Source organism: Euprymna scolopes, chromosome 3 (assembly GCF_053919585.1).
Source record: "Euprymna scolopes isolate OS-2025 chromosome 3, ASM5391958v1, whole genome shotgun sequence".
In the NCBI taxonomy this organism is placed as follows: Eukaryota; Metazoa; Mollusca; class Cephalopoda; order Sepiida; family Sepiolidae; genus Euprymna; species Euprymna scolopes.
Window position 1 is genome coordinate 95,818,929 of NC_136484.1, and position 19,761 is coordinate 95,838,689.

The 19,761-nt window shown below is 34.3% G+C and overlaps 1 protein-coding gene across 1 annotated transcript in view; it reads left to right on the top strand.

The window, feature by feature from the left end:
• Positions 1–19,761, top strand: part of LOC145261966 (uncharacterized) — a 620,004-nt gene that overhangs the window by 580,243 nt on the left and 20,000 nt on the right. The window contains exons 33-35 of the mRNA XM_080119795.1: positions 2,850–3,074; positions 13,390–13,523; positions 17,632–17,737. Coding sequence (XP_079975921.1) covers positions 2,850–3,074; positions 13,390–13,523; positions 17,632–17,737 — 465 coding nt within the window. The remainder of the gene's footprint in view (positions 1–2,849; positions 3,075–13,389; positions 13,524–17,631; positions 17,738–19,761) is intronic.

The window sequence follows — 19,761 nt, forward strand, 5'->3', positions numbered from 1 at the left end:
AATAGAAAAACTTACTAGGTTTGCTGAAAATATAGTTGGATCATTCAGCTACTCCAGAAAGTACCTAAATTTTCATGTATAAGAGCCAGTTATGTCCGAAGGAGAAGTGCCACACGAAGAACTAATTTTTACCTTGACAGAGTACAAAATCAATTTCGAAATAGTGTAGAATAATCTCTTTCTTCCCTTTCAAACAAAATAAAGTCACTATCGTTATCTTCATGGCAAGTGCTCGACAAAGCTATCCTTCAGAAAAACATTCACAGAAAGAATTCGCCTAAATACAACGACAGAAATAAATTTTCCTTTCTGTACAAAAAAAACAAACAAATGGAACTTCCATGAACATATTTTTTTTCCTAGAACAATCCCATCTGTGGAACAAAATACAATGGAGCTGGTTCCGAACCAACTGCAACATGGGAAAGTTGAACTATATATTTGTTTTAATTACTTATCTCACTTGTCGAGCTGTCCTTTTTGATAATAAATTATTTTCAAGTAATCTTTTGCCAATCCTTCTGTGGTGGCATTCATTATCCAACTAAAAATTTATTTAATCCTGATCCTCGAGTGGCTGCTGGGCTTTGATAGGTAGTGATTTATTTAGACAAAACATTTTTGGAATATTTAAAAAAAAATTTTTCAGAAAGCCAACTTTCTAAAAAAAAAAAAAAAAAAAAATTAAATTAATTATTCATTTATAAAATTATTTAAAAAAATGTGCTATCCTATTTCTTATAACAGGTTAGCCATATACTTGAACTTTAAGACTTAAAAACTGTCCAGTTAACATCCTAACGAACTAGCACCAAGAGAAATTTGTACATCTACAAGAAAAAAATAATGATAAACAAAAAGAAATCGCTTGAAAAGAAAAAAATATATTATTTTGGCTGTTCACTCCTTATTCATTTATTTAAAAAAAAAAAAAAAGTGCCATCCTATTTCTTATAGCATTTTTTGAGTGTTTAGTATGACTCGTCCAATGATTGAACCACGGTCTCCCAAGCCATTAGCGAAAACCTTGATTTCAAATGTGCTGGCAAAGGCGATTAGACATAAAACAAACCCAACACAGATAAAATGTCTTTCATATTTATATAGATAAAATTGGAAGTTAGATAAGTAATCAGCATTTATAATATCTCCTATTTATTGATTCTCCATCACTATAAATATTCATTTAAGTTTTTATTTTCTATTTATGTATAAAATTGTAAATAAATTACTTTTATTGAAAGCATTCAGCTCCACGCAATTATATTCTACATACGGGTTCACTTAGATTCTTTTCATGGAGAAAATGAGATGTTCTGGTGAGTATCGCATGAACGATTCCCATAGATTAGTTTTTTTTTTTTTTTTTTTTTTTGTGACTGAATTAAATTATACAATATTTGGGTCAGTGATTATGACTAGCTAAATTTTGATTGGACAATGATAACCGATTCTACCCAAATCCTGAGCTTCTGCTATATTTGTGGATGTAAATGTTTGAATAGATATTGGCTTTAGAATTATATTATGCTGTGTAACTATAATAGAAAATTCCAACATAAAAGGATGCTGAAAATAAATGTAAAATTTAACAAGTATTATTTTCATAACTAACAGATTTTCTCCTCGGCTGGAAAAAGTATTGTTTGAAGGAAAGTTAAATTTGTTCATTACTAACCAGTGTTATCACTATCGACAAAGAGAAGAGTCTATCTGGTAGGAGTATGCAGTGTGATCATTTATGGGAAGTGAAACATACAGTTAAACTACAGTAATACCAATAATTCTAGGAGAACCTGGCTAATGAGAGCGGAGGACATGCGTTGTACAGCAAAACAGAAAATGTAGGCTCTGTTGACAGTGAGACGAAACGGTAAACTGAGGACAATGTTAAGCAGAAAAAAAAACAGAATAAAAGAAATATAAAAATAGACAAGACTGGGTTGGGAAGAAAGAAAAATTGGAATCAATACTACACTAGCGAAAACAGAAGAAATATGAAGAAAGAAAATATTTAGGTGTTGAATCAATCCACATCACCAACTAACTACTAATGAATCGATGTATTCTATGAAAAACATTAACGTTTAAAACTTGTCTGTCTACAACCACTGTAAATCATTTCCTCTGTGTGCAGAACTTCCATGAGTGAACTTTCTTTCTAAGAATTACTCGTCTGTGGAAAACAATATCGTATATAAAATATATGTATCTTCCCGGATAATTGCAACATCATCGTTTTCAAATCTAATGTCAACAAATTCTTGTTGAGCCATTCACTTTAATAATCAAACTCTACCATCGTTTTAAAATCCTTATGAAATAAAACAAAAGGAAGAAAATGAAACTGAAATAAAACAAAATGAAGAGATGTAAGAAAATGCCCGATTAGCCCATTGGTGATATTAGCACTAGTCGGTACCATGTATGATATTCATGTAGGGACGAGGAGAATGGTAAGGCTGGGGGGGGGAACGCTGTCTTGCAGCAAGTTCCAGAAAAAAAAATCAATATTGAACGGAACACAAATGATTTGCTATGGTTATTGAAAGAAGTGGAAAATACTGAAAATCTGCAGAAATGTGGTCTCACTCAAACTCCAAAGAGAACACGACCTGTTCTTAGTAATGAGCGATCACTTGTAAACAATCATAGAGAAAACTAGTGAGTAAATATTACTACTATTTACCAAAATCTTTCTGATTTTGTCTCCATCAATAAATAATGCTACTACTACTACTACTACTACTACTACTACTACTAAAAATAATAATAATAAACCTAACCAAAATAAATTAAGTCATAAATTTTTCTAAACTTAATCCGTCGGTTTTTTTTTTATTTTCCAGTTGAACCCGTCAAAGGTGTAGTCTGTCCACCAGATGTGCACATCATTCTTCCCAAGGGCAAAAGCAGCGTTCCAGCCATTATCCCTGTCGTTCAAGGAGCGAGAAGTTTTATGATTATTCCAGATTTGAACAGATTCTCTTTTGGTAATACAAAAATAAAAGTGATTGCCACTTCAGAAGAAACTAACGAGGAAGTCAAATGCAACTACACAGTCCATGTCATTGGTAATCGTTTTGTTTCTTATTATTTTGTTCTTTATTACTTTGTTACGTTATGAGTTATTTTAATTCACAGTATTCCATCTATTAAAAATTGATTGGATCATTCCACTGCTCCAGAAGTTATCTCCTTCCTGACATAATCCTCTATCTTTTTTTTTATTATTTGTTTTGTTCTTCACTTTTTGTCTTGTTAGAGTATGAGTTATTTTATTTCACGGTTGTCGATGTATTAAACAAATATTCCAAAACACAGCACGTGCCACACATCATGTGGCACGGGCACAATAATCGGTTGGATCGTTCTACTGCTCCAGAAATTATCTCATCCTAAATGCAATCCTCTACCTGTATAAGAGCCAAATATATCTTAAGATGGAGTATTGTTGACACATCTGGGAAGGAGCTGCTGATAGTAACCTTTCTTGCTTTACAGTGCAAAAAAACCCAAAAACCAAAAACAAAAAAAAACAAAAAAACAACAAAAACAAAAAAAAAACGACTTAAAAATCTAGTGGATGATGTCATTTTCTGCTCTTTACTTTTTTTTTTCTATCTATGCTCTGTAAACATTTTCATGACAAGTACTCGATTGAACTTTACTTTATCCTTCTGTAAAACATTAGCAACAAACCCTCCTTCATCATCATCATCTTGCGGCCTCAGCCGAGATTGAACTCACTACACCCTTCCAGTATTCCCTATCTGTCATAGCACCCAAAAGATTTTCCTTGAGATAAATGTATCTCGTTGTATCCTATCTGGAAAAGTTAACTTTCGTGATCGATGGGTGCCTCCACAGTACAAATGATGAAACAAGTTCATCTGTGGTACATGCACAATGTCCAGCAAACTGAAAACGTCTTTTACAAACTGGTAAGTCTGCATATATTATTTCTAGAGTTGGGTGGTTTTCGCCATGAGAGATTGAGTACTCTTCTCAAACGACACTGTTGTTTTGCTGAAAGAGTCAAAGTTTCAGATCCATACAAACCCTCCTTACTCTCCTGTAAAATATTAGCAACAAACCCTCGTCTAGCTACAATCACTGTCAACAGTTTCCTGTACCTAAAATGAAACGAAAATTCCATAACCAAAGTTTTTTTTTTTATTCTCTAGAACCTTCCCAGCTTCTCAGCTAACTATGTCGTTTTCAAGTTCTTCTCGAGATGTCTTTTTAAATAATCAAATCCTACTCAAGTTCCACTATTATCAACCAGTGTGGTCTCACCGGACACCTGAGATTCATTAACCCTTAACCCTGAGTGGCCTTTGGGTTTTGATATACAATGATCCTTGGTGAAAAGAATCACTAGACCGAAAGATAGATGAAGCTAAAACCAAATAAAATGAACACATTTATTTACAGCTGACATTTATCAAAGACATAACATCATAAAGAATAGAAAAGACATTTCAAGATCGACTACTTTGCTTTCCGAAGGACACAGATATTCTTTATTTTTTAGGACCTTCGTTGGAGATATGCAAGGGCAGTGAATTCTAAATACTCTCTGAGCCTTTTCAGACACAACCAAGGGGAACAACCTTGTTATGACCAGAATCTGTTCCCTACAATCTTATTTATTCAATTATTGTTCCAAATTTTTTATTTATTTATTTATTTATTTTTTAATTCTAATAAATTATCAGAAAATCAATACAGATTATTCAGACTCTTGCACATTTTCATATTAACATACACTACAACCTGTTTATAAAAGCATTATCTGTAATCTTTGAAAAACTTTACATAACCAGGTAACACTGAAATTGTAACAAATTTTCAATAGTAGACTAAATAAAACATACTCACTTTTGCTCGAGTGGCAGGTTTTCGATATCATAATCTTTTCAGATTGGTACACAACAGACAGACAATCACCATAGTCTAAATCGTTTCATCATGTTCAGCTTTGTTGAATCAATAGCAGAAAATATAAATGAAGTCTCAGTGAATGCCGATATCAATTCAGGGATTAAGTGTCATAATTCAACGACGATTCCATGTTGCCCCATTCCTGCTTTTCGATCCTCCGGAGAATTTGAATATTGAAGGACTTAAATATTTTAATCGAAATTTACATTTGATATAGTCTTCCTTGTATTGTTTAATATGCCAATGTAATGAAATTGGATTGAATTCGAATTCTTCAAGTGTTTGTTGAATTTGGAAAAAGAGAAATCGTGGTCATGAAAAGAAAATGCTGAAGAGACGTAGCAACTTCCTGAAACGAAAATGAAAAGTAGCAACCTGATTGACGTCATGCAGAATATTCAAACTTTTGCATATTTTCATATTAAAAAATCATACAGCCTGTTTATAAAAGCCGTATACTTGATCTTAAACAAAATAAAATATTGGCAAAGTACTTATGATATGTTTTCGATATCAAATTCTCTTGGAATTCATATGCAAAGGTAAGTGACACGAGACAAGTTATCACAATTATGCCAGTAGTGCAAACTAGTGACTCCCCAGCCTATTGAATACCACAATTTTTCTAGAGCACAAAGCCTTATATTTTAATTCTTTTTTTTTTTTTTTACAAGGTGATCACCACTTATCAAGGCCCGGAAGCCACTCAGGGATAAGGGTTATTGCATGTACAGTACGTTAGTGTGGGGATTTAATAAAAGTGTCTACTTAAGGGGGCGGTTCATCAGGAATTTGTTTACGTTGGACTTGAAGACATCCAGGTTGTAGTCAGGTGGGAAGCAGGCGGACAGAACAGAGTTCCACAGGCGTGCACTTCTAAGAAAGAAGCTTTGTTCATGGAATCTACGTTTTGATTTAGGCACGGATAAAGAGTGGGGAAAATTTTTGACAGTAGTTTCAGCTAGACGGGTGTTTTTCATAAAAGATTGGCGAGGGGGGGGCTTGAGATTGGAGCTCAGACGAGCACCTGCCATGTAAATAACGATAAAACAAAAATAGGCTCGCAACGTCTCTATGGGAGAGAGGTTGCAGGGAAGAGAAAGGGGCATCCCCCACTAAGCCATGAAGTCTATTTTGTACTCTGTCAAGACAGGATAGGTTTTTAGCAGCTCCTGCCCAGATATGGCAGCAGTATTCCATCCTTGGGCGTACTTGGCTTTTATATAGATAGAGAATTGCATCAGTAGTGAGATATCTTCTGGAGCGGTAGAAGGATCCCACCATCTTTCCAGCAACCTTGGCAACAGACTTGATGTACGTGTTCCATTTCAGATCAGGAGTAAAGGTCAAGCCCAGAAGCTTGTCAAAACATGGGGCTTCTCCTAGACGAGAGCCATCCATTTCAATTGATGCCAGATGGGGATCAGAGCGTTGATGATGTAAAGATAGGAGTTTGGTTTTAGATGCATTAAAGGTAACCAGCCATGTCTTCCCCCACTGAACCACGCGCTCGAAATCAGAGGAGAGAGAATCAGAGAGAACTTTGTCATTTACAGCCTTTGATGTGTTGTGGTTTCAGCTAGACGGGTGTTTTTCATAAAAGATTGGCGAGGGGGTGGCTTGAGATTGGAGCTCAGACGAGCACCTGCCATGGAAATAACGATAAAACAAAGATAGGCTCGCAACGTCTCTTCTGTGGGAGAGAGGTTGCAGGGAAGAGAAAAGGGCATCCCCCACTAAGCCACGAAGTCTATTTTGTACTCTGTCAAGACAGGATAGGCTGTTTTTAGCAGCTCCTTGTGTCATCAGCATAGATGTCAACGAATGATTTAAGTATGTGTCTAGGGAGATCAGGAAAAGAGTTGGGCCCAGGATGGACTCCTGAGGGACTCCAGCATTAATACTGCAGGCTTCTGATTTTTGTCCATCGACCACTACTCTTATGAGAAATGATTTAATGATAGAGAAAACATTTCCAGTTATACCGTAGCTGGAAATCTTGTGAAGTAGGCCTTTATGCCATACCTTGTCGAAGGCCTTTGATATGTCAAGAGCAATTGCCCTAGAAAGGAAGCCTTTGTCAAGAGATTCACTAATCCTATGAGATATAACCGTTAGCACATCTACGGTAGATCTTGCAGAACAGAAACCATATTGTGTGCCACGAGGAAGGTTATTTCTGCTGAGGTGGTTGACTATTTCTCTATTTAATATGGATTCCAGCAACTTACTCCTGACACACAGGAGACTTATTGGTCTGTACTGAGAGGGAGATGACTTATCATCTGAATACGTAAATAGAGGGCATACTGATGAGGTTTTCCAGGGTGTTAGAAAGCACTTCTCCTTAAGGATGTATGCATGACTTCTGACCCCACAAAGAATGTAACATAGTTTCCATTTTAAATATTTGAATTGGCTTAATTTAATTCTGTAACATAGAATCTAAAGCTTTTAATAGCGTATAAACTGTTTATATTTGACTTGAAAACATTACTCCAACATTAAATTAACCCCCCCCCCCAAAGTTGATATGTGAAAAACCTAAACCACACTGAACGATGCTTAATTAATCTTGAAAGGGAAACAGTTCATGCTAAGCGATTTTCTTTTTCTTCTCATACGCGTAAATTCAAGAATTTGCCTAATTAGCAAGTTGTCTGAGTAAGTGACTACACAGGCTCTCGGGTAAGTTACACGCGACAAGTTATCACAATTAGGCAAATAGTGCAAACTGGTGGCTTAACAGCTTATCGAATACCAGTCACTTGATAAATAATCAGTTTTAATGAATTCTTCTGTGACTGAAATACTATATATTGTCTGGAGAGGTGTCCGGCTAAATCTGCAAAATTTATATATATGTGAAATGAAATAAGATTTACAATTAAGTTTACCAAGATAATCCAAAACAGCAAACTTAACATATATTATAAACATTAAAGACTACTTTAGAGTGATCCTATAAAGTGATCCTAATCAGATGTAAAAGCTCAATAAAACCAAATATGAAATAGAGCTTATAATAAGAACAAATAATTAATAAAACATGTTAAAACACCTAAAGAAGAGTTAAAAACATTTGATTTTCAAAAATGAGACATCATATAATTTGATTTTCAAAAATCTCATCATCATATATATATATATATATGATGATGAGATATATATATATATGATGAGAAGGAATGTATTGGGGGGGGGTTCATTTAATGTTGGAGTAATGTTTTAAAGTCATATATAAACAGTTTATACTCTATTTAAAGCTTTCGATTCTATATTACAGATGATGGCAGCAAACTCGTTCTCGAGTATTACCATTACTTAATACATCTCTGGCTCAAATGAGGCAGGCATGAGCACCACTAGCAGCATGTGTCGGACGGTCACTTCTATGAACCTTCTACAGTCCTGCACATCTGCCGATGACCGGATCCAGGCTGTGGTGCCCTGAACATCTGCCGGACCAGACCTTGGACATTCCAGAGCCTTTATTTCCGTTGACGCCCATATCCACATTGAGTGTCCGTTTGCCAGCTTCTTGAACATATGCACATATATTTGCACGCGTATGTGTACTCGTGAACGTTTCTTGTGTGTACGTGCGCATGTGTGTACCCGTGGCTGCAACGTCTAGCTGACCCTCTCCAAACAATTAACAACAAAATAAAAACTAAAAATAGATAACCCGAATCATAGCCCCCCCACCTCCAAACATAATCGAACACCCAACAGCTCAAGACATACTTACCAAGAAATCACCTCACCAATGAGCCGCTAAAAACTTTAACACTAAGACTCGAATTTTAAAGTAACCTTCCTCCTCCCACCCCCACATATCCCCTTCTCCTCATGTATCCCTATGCCCTCAGCCACACCAGAAATGAACTTCTCAGACCCTCCCCCACAATTCCTTAAACCCCAAAACTAAAACATTATCAACATACCAAACGCCCCCCACCTTCCCTCCTTGTTCCCTTCTTCTCTTCCTCTTCCGCCCTCCTCGCAACCCCCCCCCGACCTCATCCACTCTTCCACTCTTCCATTCCAAAATAGCGAACATTTCTGCAAAAGTCTGAGGACGCTACAGACGGCCAAAAAAACGGCCGTGAACAGTATTTTGTCTAGTTTATTATTTATAATACCTTTTCCCAAACTTACCCTCTCCGAGAGAGAGTCAGCCGCCATTTTGAATTTTACAATATATCGGTAAACACTGCATGTTTTTCGAGCTGAATAAACATGTTACACTGAATAAAAACACAAAAAATATATCCAGTTAGGTAGAAAAGTAACTTATCTTGCTTTCGATAACATTTATTTGTCATATATTTGTTTTTTTGACAACTTTTTCGAATCTATGTGTACAGTAATACAAACCCTAACAGAAAGATACGGTAATAAAAAATAAAACGTATATATATATATATATATATATATATATATATATATATACATGCATGAATGATTCGCCTGAGGTAACTTTACAAAGGAATGTCGATGGGACATCTCATGCATTTTTTGTATAATTCATCCAGTGAACTGGCTTTTTAAACACCTGCTTGACCTTGTGCCTAACCTCCTGTAGAGAAGATAAGTAAATATATACATATGAATGATCAAAAGCTATGAAAACTGTCAGCGTTATATCCTCAGGAGGATCATGACTAGGCGTGTATGGCACACTTCCTGAGTAAACCACACTTTGGGCCATTGTGGCAAATCTAAGCTAATTTGAAAAAAAAAAAAAAATGTAAATGCAGACTGCTTGTGACCTTTCAACTGAAAATATTGATATTGAAAATTAATATAATGTCATACTTTAATAAAATGAGTTAAAGAGAAGGAAGATGTGGGGAAAAAAGATGGCAAATTTTACTGGATATTTTTTTCCCTCCGTTTCGCAAAGTTATCTTAGACTGCAATTAATTTTGTTATGTTACCTGCGGCAAAACTGATTATGTGCAGACAAATTGATAGCAACGCAAGTCATGTTTATATTTTTCTGAATTTATGGCATCAAGCTGGCATAACATTTCTTTTTTTTTTTGAGGGGTGTATTTGTTTTTTTGTTGTTTTTGTTTGTTTAGTGCAGATGTCTAGTTTGCGCGAATTAATTGATAACTGTGAGGTTTTATTTTTTGCTTATGTAGATAAATTTTTGTCATGTAAGTAGAAAAATATGGTTGATTGCAGCAATTTTTTTTTTTCATAAAAAAAATGAAATAATCCAACATAGTATCTTACATAGTGAACATCTAGCTAGATACATTCTCACTGTAAATTAGTGTTCAAAGTTATACTCTATGCCCCTATTTATTTGTCTCCCCACAAGGAGAGAGTTTGACACAAAATCGGAAAAATTCAGCTCCATGAAAAGGAGCACACTGGGTTGAGATAATAATAATAATAATAAAAAATATGTCTAGAAGGATTCCTTCATCACTGACTAAAAAAGAAAAGCCACCTGTGAGCAAATGTACCAAAATAGGACAGAACAGATACTAGACTTTTCTCATAACCAAAAGACTAAGCTAAATTCTTGATTGAAGTAAACCAATAAAAAGAAATATTTCTGCTAAATTTATCAGAATGTTTAAAAGTTGCATTTAAAATAAAAAATATATTTTTTCAATCATTTGGTATATAATTATAATTTTAAGTACCACCTCGGGCAGATTTTTTTTTTATTATATTTTCACCCCAAACAAGGCATATTGCCACTTGTTGTAGGGGGCTGCTATCAGGGACATAGGCATCAGGGGTACTGTGTAGGGAGTTGGGCAGGAAGATGTTGGTTCACGTTGCACTTGAACTGCATGTTAGCACAGTTGGGGAAGTAGGGACCCGGCAGGGAATTCCAAAGTCTAGCTGTCCTGGGGAAGAAACTACTGGAGTAGAAGGTTCTCTTACATCTAGGGATCTTTACTGTGAAGGGGTGGGATTTAACTGCTTGTCAGGTTTGTCGGGGGTATTTACGTCGAGGGGGCACAAGTGCTTGTAGTTCGTCAAAGCATTCACCGTTAAAGTACTTGTAGAAAAGGCAGACGGATGCAACATTTCGTCGATAGGACAGGGGCTGAAGTTTAGATGACAGTTCAGGACCTATTAGATTGGCGACTCTCTTTTGAGTGAGAGACTAGTGGCAGATGCACCAGCCCAAATATGACAACAATACTCCGTACATGGGCGAATAGTGGCCTTATAGAGGTATAGGATACTTTTGGGCGTTAGTATCCTTCTATCACGGTAGAGAGAACCTACCTTCTTTGCAGCGGTCCTGGCGATACTCTCGATATAATTATTCCAACTCATGTTTCCTGAGAGCATTAGGCCGAGGAGATAAAGAGTCATTGGCCATTGCTATTGGTGGTAGAGAAGGTTTCTTGTAATTATTGAAAGAAACGAGTTTAGTCTTGGCAGCATTGAATGTGACCATCCATTTATGTCCCCATTCCACTACAGATCGGAGGTCATCCTCTAGTGCTTCTGCCATTTCTTTAGATATGTGTTCACTTGTTTTCCTGTCATGTCTGTTATAGAGTGTGGTGTCGTCAGCATATATACCCATCTCACAGGCAATTTTTGTCAGGTAGGTCATTTATGAATATTAGGAATAACAGAGGTCCCAGGATAGACTACTGAGGCACTCCCGCATTTATATTGTATTGTTTAGATGTACGAATGTCGAGGACAACCTGGATTTTTCTCTTATCTAAGAAGGATTTAATTATGTCATGTACTCTTCCAGTGATACCACATGATCTGATTTTCCTGAGAAGACCTTCATGCCATACCCTGTCAAAAGCCTTAGATATATCTAGAGCTACCGCTCTACCTTCCACCGCTTTGTCCAGTGACTGGTATATACGTTCTGAGATTACAGTTAGGATGTCTGCTGTTGGACGGGCTTGTCTAAATCCATATTGTTAGTCAGTCAGAAGTTTAGCATCTATAAGGTGATGGACTAGAGCTTGGTTAATTATTGTCTCAAATATTTTGGCGAAAAGTGGGAGGAGGCTACGTCAAATTTGATTTGTAGTCATTAGACATCAATTTACATCAAATTTAATTTGTAGTCATTAGACATCAATTTTAATCACGTTCACCCAAAATAAGACATATCACTATTTGACGTAAGGGGCTACTATTAGAGAAAGATTAACAAGATATTGGTTTACATTACATTTAAAAATTCTGCATATCAGTACAGTCAGGGAAGCAAGTAGCAGGAAGGGAATTCTAAAGTCTAGCTGTTCGAGGAAATAAACTATTGGGGTAGAACACTTTCTGGTATTTAAAGACCTCAACAGTGAAGTGGTGTAAGCAGGTTTGTCGAGGGGACACAAGTGCAATGAGTTCATCAGAGCACATTCCATTAAGATTTCCTGAATTTCAATTTCTTTTAAGACTCAAGATATTTTCTAGAATAAAAATCATATTTTGGCAGGGTGGGGCAGTGTAAGATCTTTATTGGAATAAAGATTTTAGACATAAGTGATTTTAATTTTAATAAGCGGACATAAAAGTGGTCCACATTTTTCCGTTTGAGGAATTAATTTAATCTGCCCTTGGAAAAGAATTGAAATTACTTTATGTTTTAGCTTACATTACGCCATTTTGAACCTGTCAATAAAGTCACTAGTCTTGGGAATCTGCTATTCTTCTAATAAAAACAAGTGAAGCATGCATGATCCCCCGTAAGTGTACAGTGAACGAGGCATAAGAAAATGACTATGTTCAACATTGCCCACCACCCTTTTAGCCCCAAAAGTCCCCAGGGGACGTCAAATCCTGATGAAAATGAACAAATAGTGCAGTTTTAGGCCTTAAAATATGTAAATTTGAGTTCTGCACCATGCAAAAAGAAGAAATGATTAAGTCCATCAGTTGACCCCCTCCCTCCATTAAGCCCCAAAAGTCCCGAAGGCCTTAACATATTCAAACTGCTAAATAGACATATATAGAAAATTTTGGACAAATATGGTAAAATAGTCCCAAAAATGGAGTGTTTTTATTATCCCTAAAAGAGCCCCTGGGGCACACCCAAGAGTTATCGTGAAGTATAGACAAACAAAATTATATAGAAACAGTTAGTTACAACTTTTCAGAAAGTTTTATAAAAATCCAAGGTATCAATTTTTTTTTAATAAGCAATAAGTCAATTTCAGCTATTTTAACCCAAAAGGCACTCATAGGATCCAACCGGAGTGTTTCTGGAAAATCCGTTCTGTAACTTTTTTTTTACTCATATCATTTTTAATGTTTGTGCAAAATTTCAAAAAATTCCAAAGTGTAGTTATTGAGAAATAACTAACGGACAAGGATTAATTTACAGGTCCACCCTCTTTTTGTTGGAGGACCAATAAACCTTTTTGAATGTTATTAATGGCATTCTCTGTTTAATTTTTATCTTAATTGTTTTTTTCAATTCTTGTTCAGATAAAGAAAAGCCGACTGTGAGCAAATGTACCAAAATTGTTCGCAACATTGCGTGGCAGAAAAGGTCTAAACTTTGCTGGAATGAACCCGTCTTTACCGATAATACAGGAATTCAGAAGATCAGCAAAACTAAGGTAAGTTTCATGAGTGGATGACGTCACTGTCTGAGGACCAATTAACTGTCAGTCAGAACGAAATAAAAACGATAGCTATAGTGAGTCGAACACAATGGCAATAGAAAGAAAGCCAATAGTGTATTATATAGATACTAGCAAAGATACCCATGCTTTGCGTGCGACTTTGCTGTATGCTGGGGTACCCACTTCACGGGCACCCTTGCAGTAAGTAGATATTGTAAGAGTAAATATTAACTATATATATATATTTCTGTGGAAATAGGATTTTTATTTTCAATTATATTTCACATTTTATATATACAAATCCTTAATTTAAGAAACTTACTGTGATTACAGAGCATATAACAAATAATTGATAAAAGTCTATATTTTTTTTTTACACAGTGGTCACCACTTATCAAGGCCCGGAAGCTACTCAGGGATAAGGGTTATTGCAAGTACAGTACGTTAGTGTGGAGATTTGATGAAGTGTTTACTTAAGGGGGCGGTTCATTAGGAATTTGTTAATGTTGGACTTGAAGACATCCAAGTTGTAGTCAGGTGGGAAGCAGGCAGACGGAACAGAGTTCCACAGGCGTGCAGTTCTAAGAAAGAAGCTTTGTTCATGGAATCCACGTTTTGATTTAGGCACAGATAAAGAGTGGGGGAAATTTTCACAGTGGATTCAGCTAGATGGGTGTTTTTTGTGAAAGATTGGCAAGGGGGGGACTAGAGATTGGAGCTCAGACGAGCACCTGCCATGGAAATAACGATAAAACAAGGATAGGCTCGCAACGTCTCTTCTGTGGGAGAGAGGTTGCAGGGTAGAGAAAAGGGCATCCCCCACTAAGCCACAAAGTCTATTTTGTACTCTGTCAAGACAGGATAGGCTGTTTTTAGCAGCTCCTGCTCAGATATGGCAGCAGTATTCCATCCTTGGACATACTTGGCTTTTATATAGATAGAGAATTGCATTCTGGAGCGGTAGAAGGATCCCACCATCTTTCGAGCGACCTTGGCAACAGAGTTGATGTAAGTGTTCCATTTCAGATCAGGAGTGAAGGTCAAACCCAGAAGCTTGTCAAAATACGGGGCCTCTCCCAGACGAGAGCCATCCATCCCAATTGATGCCAGATGGGGATCAAAGCGTTGATGATGATGTTGCAAATTTTATGATGTTGGCCATCTTACAATTTATTCCTTTAATTCTGTTACACTTACAATTCTTGACAGTAACTGTTTCGTAGCAGAAAATCATTCATTTAATTATTATATCAATCAATGAATCTATTTTGCCCTTAACTCATCAGAAGAAGTAGCAACTATCAATCCACCTAAAGAAAATAAAATGCATTTCGGCATAAATACGAAATCCGAAAATTGGAAAAGAATTGAAATGACTTTATTTTTTTAGCTTATATTACGCCATTTTGAACCTGTCAATAAAGTCACTAGTCTTGGGAATCTGCTATTCAATACTTAAAATTCGTATTAATGGACAAAACTGAAAAAATAAAATTATTTAGTATCTAATTAATTTATTATTTATAATTAATCTATTTATATTTACTAAGATGATATTAATAATTATTATATATCTACCATATGAATAGATATTTATTATATTTTTATATGAAATTCATTCATATTTTGCCCTTAACTTATCAGAAGAAGTAGTAAAAATTGTATAACCATAGCCATAAATATATCGAGGGAGCACAAGTGCAATCAGTTCATCAGAGCACATTCCATTAAGTTAGAGATTAATGTATGTCTTTTAATCTTTATCTTCTTTATATATAGCAAAAACTGGGTGAGAATTGCGCTCAATTTTTAATAGTCATTCAAACGCTATTTTCAGATGTTATTTGGGGGGGGGGCGGTGTAAGATCTTTGTGAGGTCAAATATAGTCTTGGGAATCTGCTATTCAATACTTAAAACCACTTGTTTACTAAGTCAGAATTGTATAAAAGCCTGGCATCCAAGGCAGCAAAGCTTTCAAAGTTGAATTGGTATTTTATCAATTCTGTCTTACCATTCTTTAAGACTAACAGATGAGTAAACACCAGCTGCTTTTCAAGAGTTTTTTTTTTTTTTTTTAAAGCTTATTAGAAACATCTGGTATTTTTTGGCTCTCTTGGCCTCTTCTATTGATAGGTCGGATTATTGCAGCGTTAGCAGCTTATGTGCCCCACTAGAGGACTACACATTTTGGAGTATAGAAAGTGGATCTTTGGTTTACTTTTGGCAGCCTCGTAACTCTCCCTTCCATTATTTTGTCATTCCATGAACAATGTTTCTTATTGTTTTCTGCGTCAGAGTCTATTCATCTAACACTTATCGTTGACCAGTTTTTAATCTTGAAGAAATATTTTTTTTTTTTTTTTAAGCTCTTCATTTTAAGTGATATATATTGCGGCCCTGTGCCAGATTGAGTTAGAGATTAAATATATAGTCTGGAATGATTTTCATAAAAAAATGATTAAAAAAATTAAATCTTTGTATTCTTTTTTTTTAACCAACCCAAATCAGACAATTATATAATTTGAAATAAAATTTTAAGTACATATTCACAAAATCAAATCGTTTGCTAGTGGGACTCATATCTTGTTATAGCTCAGACAATTAAAGAAAACTAAGAATCGCAGCTCCCAGAGATAAATCCGCAGAAAGAAATTGGAAATACTATTTCCGCTCCCAAATAATTTGATTTCTTGCCGCATCTGGGTAAGGGGTGCACAGAGCATACTTTCCTGTCTTAAATTCCCCTTCGGAATCTAGTGGAGAGTCTCCTCTTTTTTTTCAGAAGAAAACTTGCTCGTTTTTCATCACTCTATCGGTATTTTCATGGTCGATGCTCAACTCTTCCTACTCTGTAAAACATTCATAACAAAAACTTGTTGTAGATATACAACCACTTTAAATCATTTTCCTTTCTTTCTAAAACTTAACCGAACTTCCATGAGCAAAATTTTGTTTTCCAAGAACACACTTGTGGAGGGGGGACTGCTTTCTAACTGACTACAACATGATCGTTTTAAAATTAAATGTTAATAAATTCTTGATACGCCGTCCTCTTGAATAATCAGATTCTTTACAGTTTTAAACCAGCGTTATTAATACACATGCTATTTTATAACCGTCCGCCTGAAAAATTCACTAATCCTTAACTTCGAGCGGAGTTTTTTTTAATATTAAGCAGTATGCATTTCTCAAATAAATATTAAGCAGTATGCATTTCATTTTTTAATATTTAGCAGTATACAGTTCTCAAATAAATTTTAAGCAGTATGCATTTCTTTCTTTAGTATTAAGCAGTATACATTTCTCAAATAAATATTAAGCTGTATGCATTTCTCAAATATTAAGCAGTATACATTTCATTTTTAACTGTCGTTAAGCAGTATGAATTTCTACTTTTTTAATATTAAGCAGAAAGCATTTCTATTTTCAAGCGGTGATACGTTAAACTTTTCTCTGAGATATAAAAAATATTTGTAGATTAACATGAAATTTGCTCATAAAATTAAAGAAATACCTTTCTGAATAAGAAAAAAAAAGGGAGAATTTAAAGTGTAGAAAAATGGAAACAAATATTTTGTTATTCTCTCTCATCCTACCAGTAATTCCACTGCACATAAACAAGTATATATGCATTTAATAAGGCTGTAAGCAGGAAAAACGGAAGGGTAAAAGAGAAAATGAACAAAAAGAAATAATCGAAGACAGTATATGCTTCAAAAATTTATATTTTTTTCACAGCCACCTTGTGTTAATAAAATTCGGGATGGTAAAAATATCTTGATATTTCGGGAAAACCCACCCTTCTTTCTCAGAAAACAGACGTCCTTCCATTTGCAAAAAATATACGTCCCAAGAGCGACCATCTTGGGACGTTTGTGAAGGAAAATATTATATACATTGTTTTCAATTGTTTTTTGTTGTTCATCATCTCTTTCTGGTGAAAAGCGTTGATTAGCCATGCATTACACTTTATCCTTAATGTCCCGTTTTAGGCATCGTTTAACAATGTCACAATCAAACTACATAAACATTGTTTTTTTTTTTAAATTATCCTTTTCTTTTATCTATCTTAAAACTGTCTTTCTTCTTTCTTTTAACTAGAAACCTGGAATCAGTAATATCAGGATTGGGGTGCAACGGATTGTTTACACGGCCTTTGACTTGCAAGGAAATGTGGCAAAATGTATTTTCACGTTACAAGTTAAAGGTAAGTGATGTGTACAGCATTGAATTTCAGTTTTCTTTTCTTTCTTTTCAAAGTTTTTTTCACTAGCAAAAATACATATATAAATGTTAACTTCTGTTATATTTTCGATATATATATATATATATACATATATATATATACATATATATATATAACTACTTTATTTACTCACATACAAATATATATAAATATATATATAACTACTTTATTTACTCACATAAATTTATGCATAAACTTTAAGTATTTACTTCAAAAGTGCTCAATACGTAAGTAGAGCTAGTTAGTAAGTTATAAAATATATATGGCGATTAAGCTACACTGAATATTCCTTATGCGCATAAGCCTGAAGAGTCCAAAAGTGGATGAAACATGGAATATTCAGTGTAGCTTAATCGCCATATATATTTTATAACTTACTAACTAGCTCTACCTACGTAAATAATTTATAACTTACTAACTAGCTCTAAATATTTTATAATTTACTAACTAGCTCTACCTACGTAAATAAACAATAAAAATTACAATTAAATTTACCAAAAGGATCCAAGATGGTAAAATTAAAGTATATTATAAATATTAAAGAATTAATATTTATAAATATTTATATAATATTTATTTTGACTTACTTGTTGTTTCATCAAATACTTTTTCATGCAAAATCCGATCCCGCATTTTGCTAATTCCTACCCTCTGATGAGAAGGAAAGTATTTCTTCGAAACTCCGCGGATTAAGGACTATCCACTTATCTAGTGTTTCCTTTTCAGATTAAATATGTTTTTAACTCATTTCGAAGTGTTTTTTAACATGTTCTATTCACTGTTTGCTCGTATATATATACTATGTATATATATATATATATATATATTAATACTTCCTAAGATAGAAGTGATGTTTTTGTAAATCAACATTAACAATTATTCTTATACCTCGAGGCACTAGTACTTAATGCTTACAACATCATCATTGTAGGAAGTGATAATTACTGTAGTCTGGTAATTCAATCCCAGTCACAAAACTACATTCGACTTCCCAGGCTAGCTGTATATCTCAAGGCCACCAGCGATTAACACAATACTTGAGGGAAATGTCAAGTCGGTGGCAATACATAGTAAACAATCAGACGGTATACAACGGACTAGAATATTGCATTTATAATATATAAATAAAGGTTAAAGTAAAAGCCAATACATGAGTAGCATCTATATACACACACATGTATAAAACACACAAAAGGTGATATATTCAGTAGTCGTGAGAGGTAGCGCAGTGGAAGAAGTTTCTGCTTCTTATCATGGGATCCCGATTTCGAATCCCGCTAGATTCACACACTTTGATGAGTCGTACACAACGAAACACGTGTCAGTGGATAATTATATTAAAAACACACACATATATATATATATATAGACACATATATATGTATATATTTAAAGTGCATAATATACACACACACATATATATATACACATATATATGCATATACATACATGTATATACACATATATATACATACACTTAGATACAAGTATATATACATATATATATCCACACATAGATACATGTATATATACATATATATCCACACATAGATACAAGTATATATACATATATATATCCACACATAGATACAAGTATATATACATATATATACACACATAGATACATGTATATATACATATATATACACACATAGATACATGTATATATACATATATATACACATAGATACATGTATATATACATATATATATACACATATATACACATAGATACATGTATATATACATATATATATACACATAGATACATGTGTACATATATATACACATAGATACATGAATATATACATATATATATACATAGATACATGTATATATACATATATATACACATAGATACATGTATATATACATATATATATACTATATATATAGATGATGATGATATATGTATATATACATATATATACACATAGATGATGATACATGTATATATACACATATATACATATATATATATATAT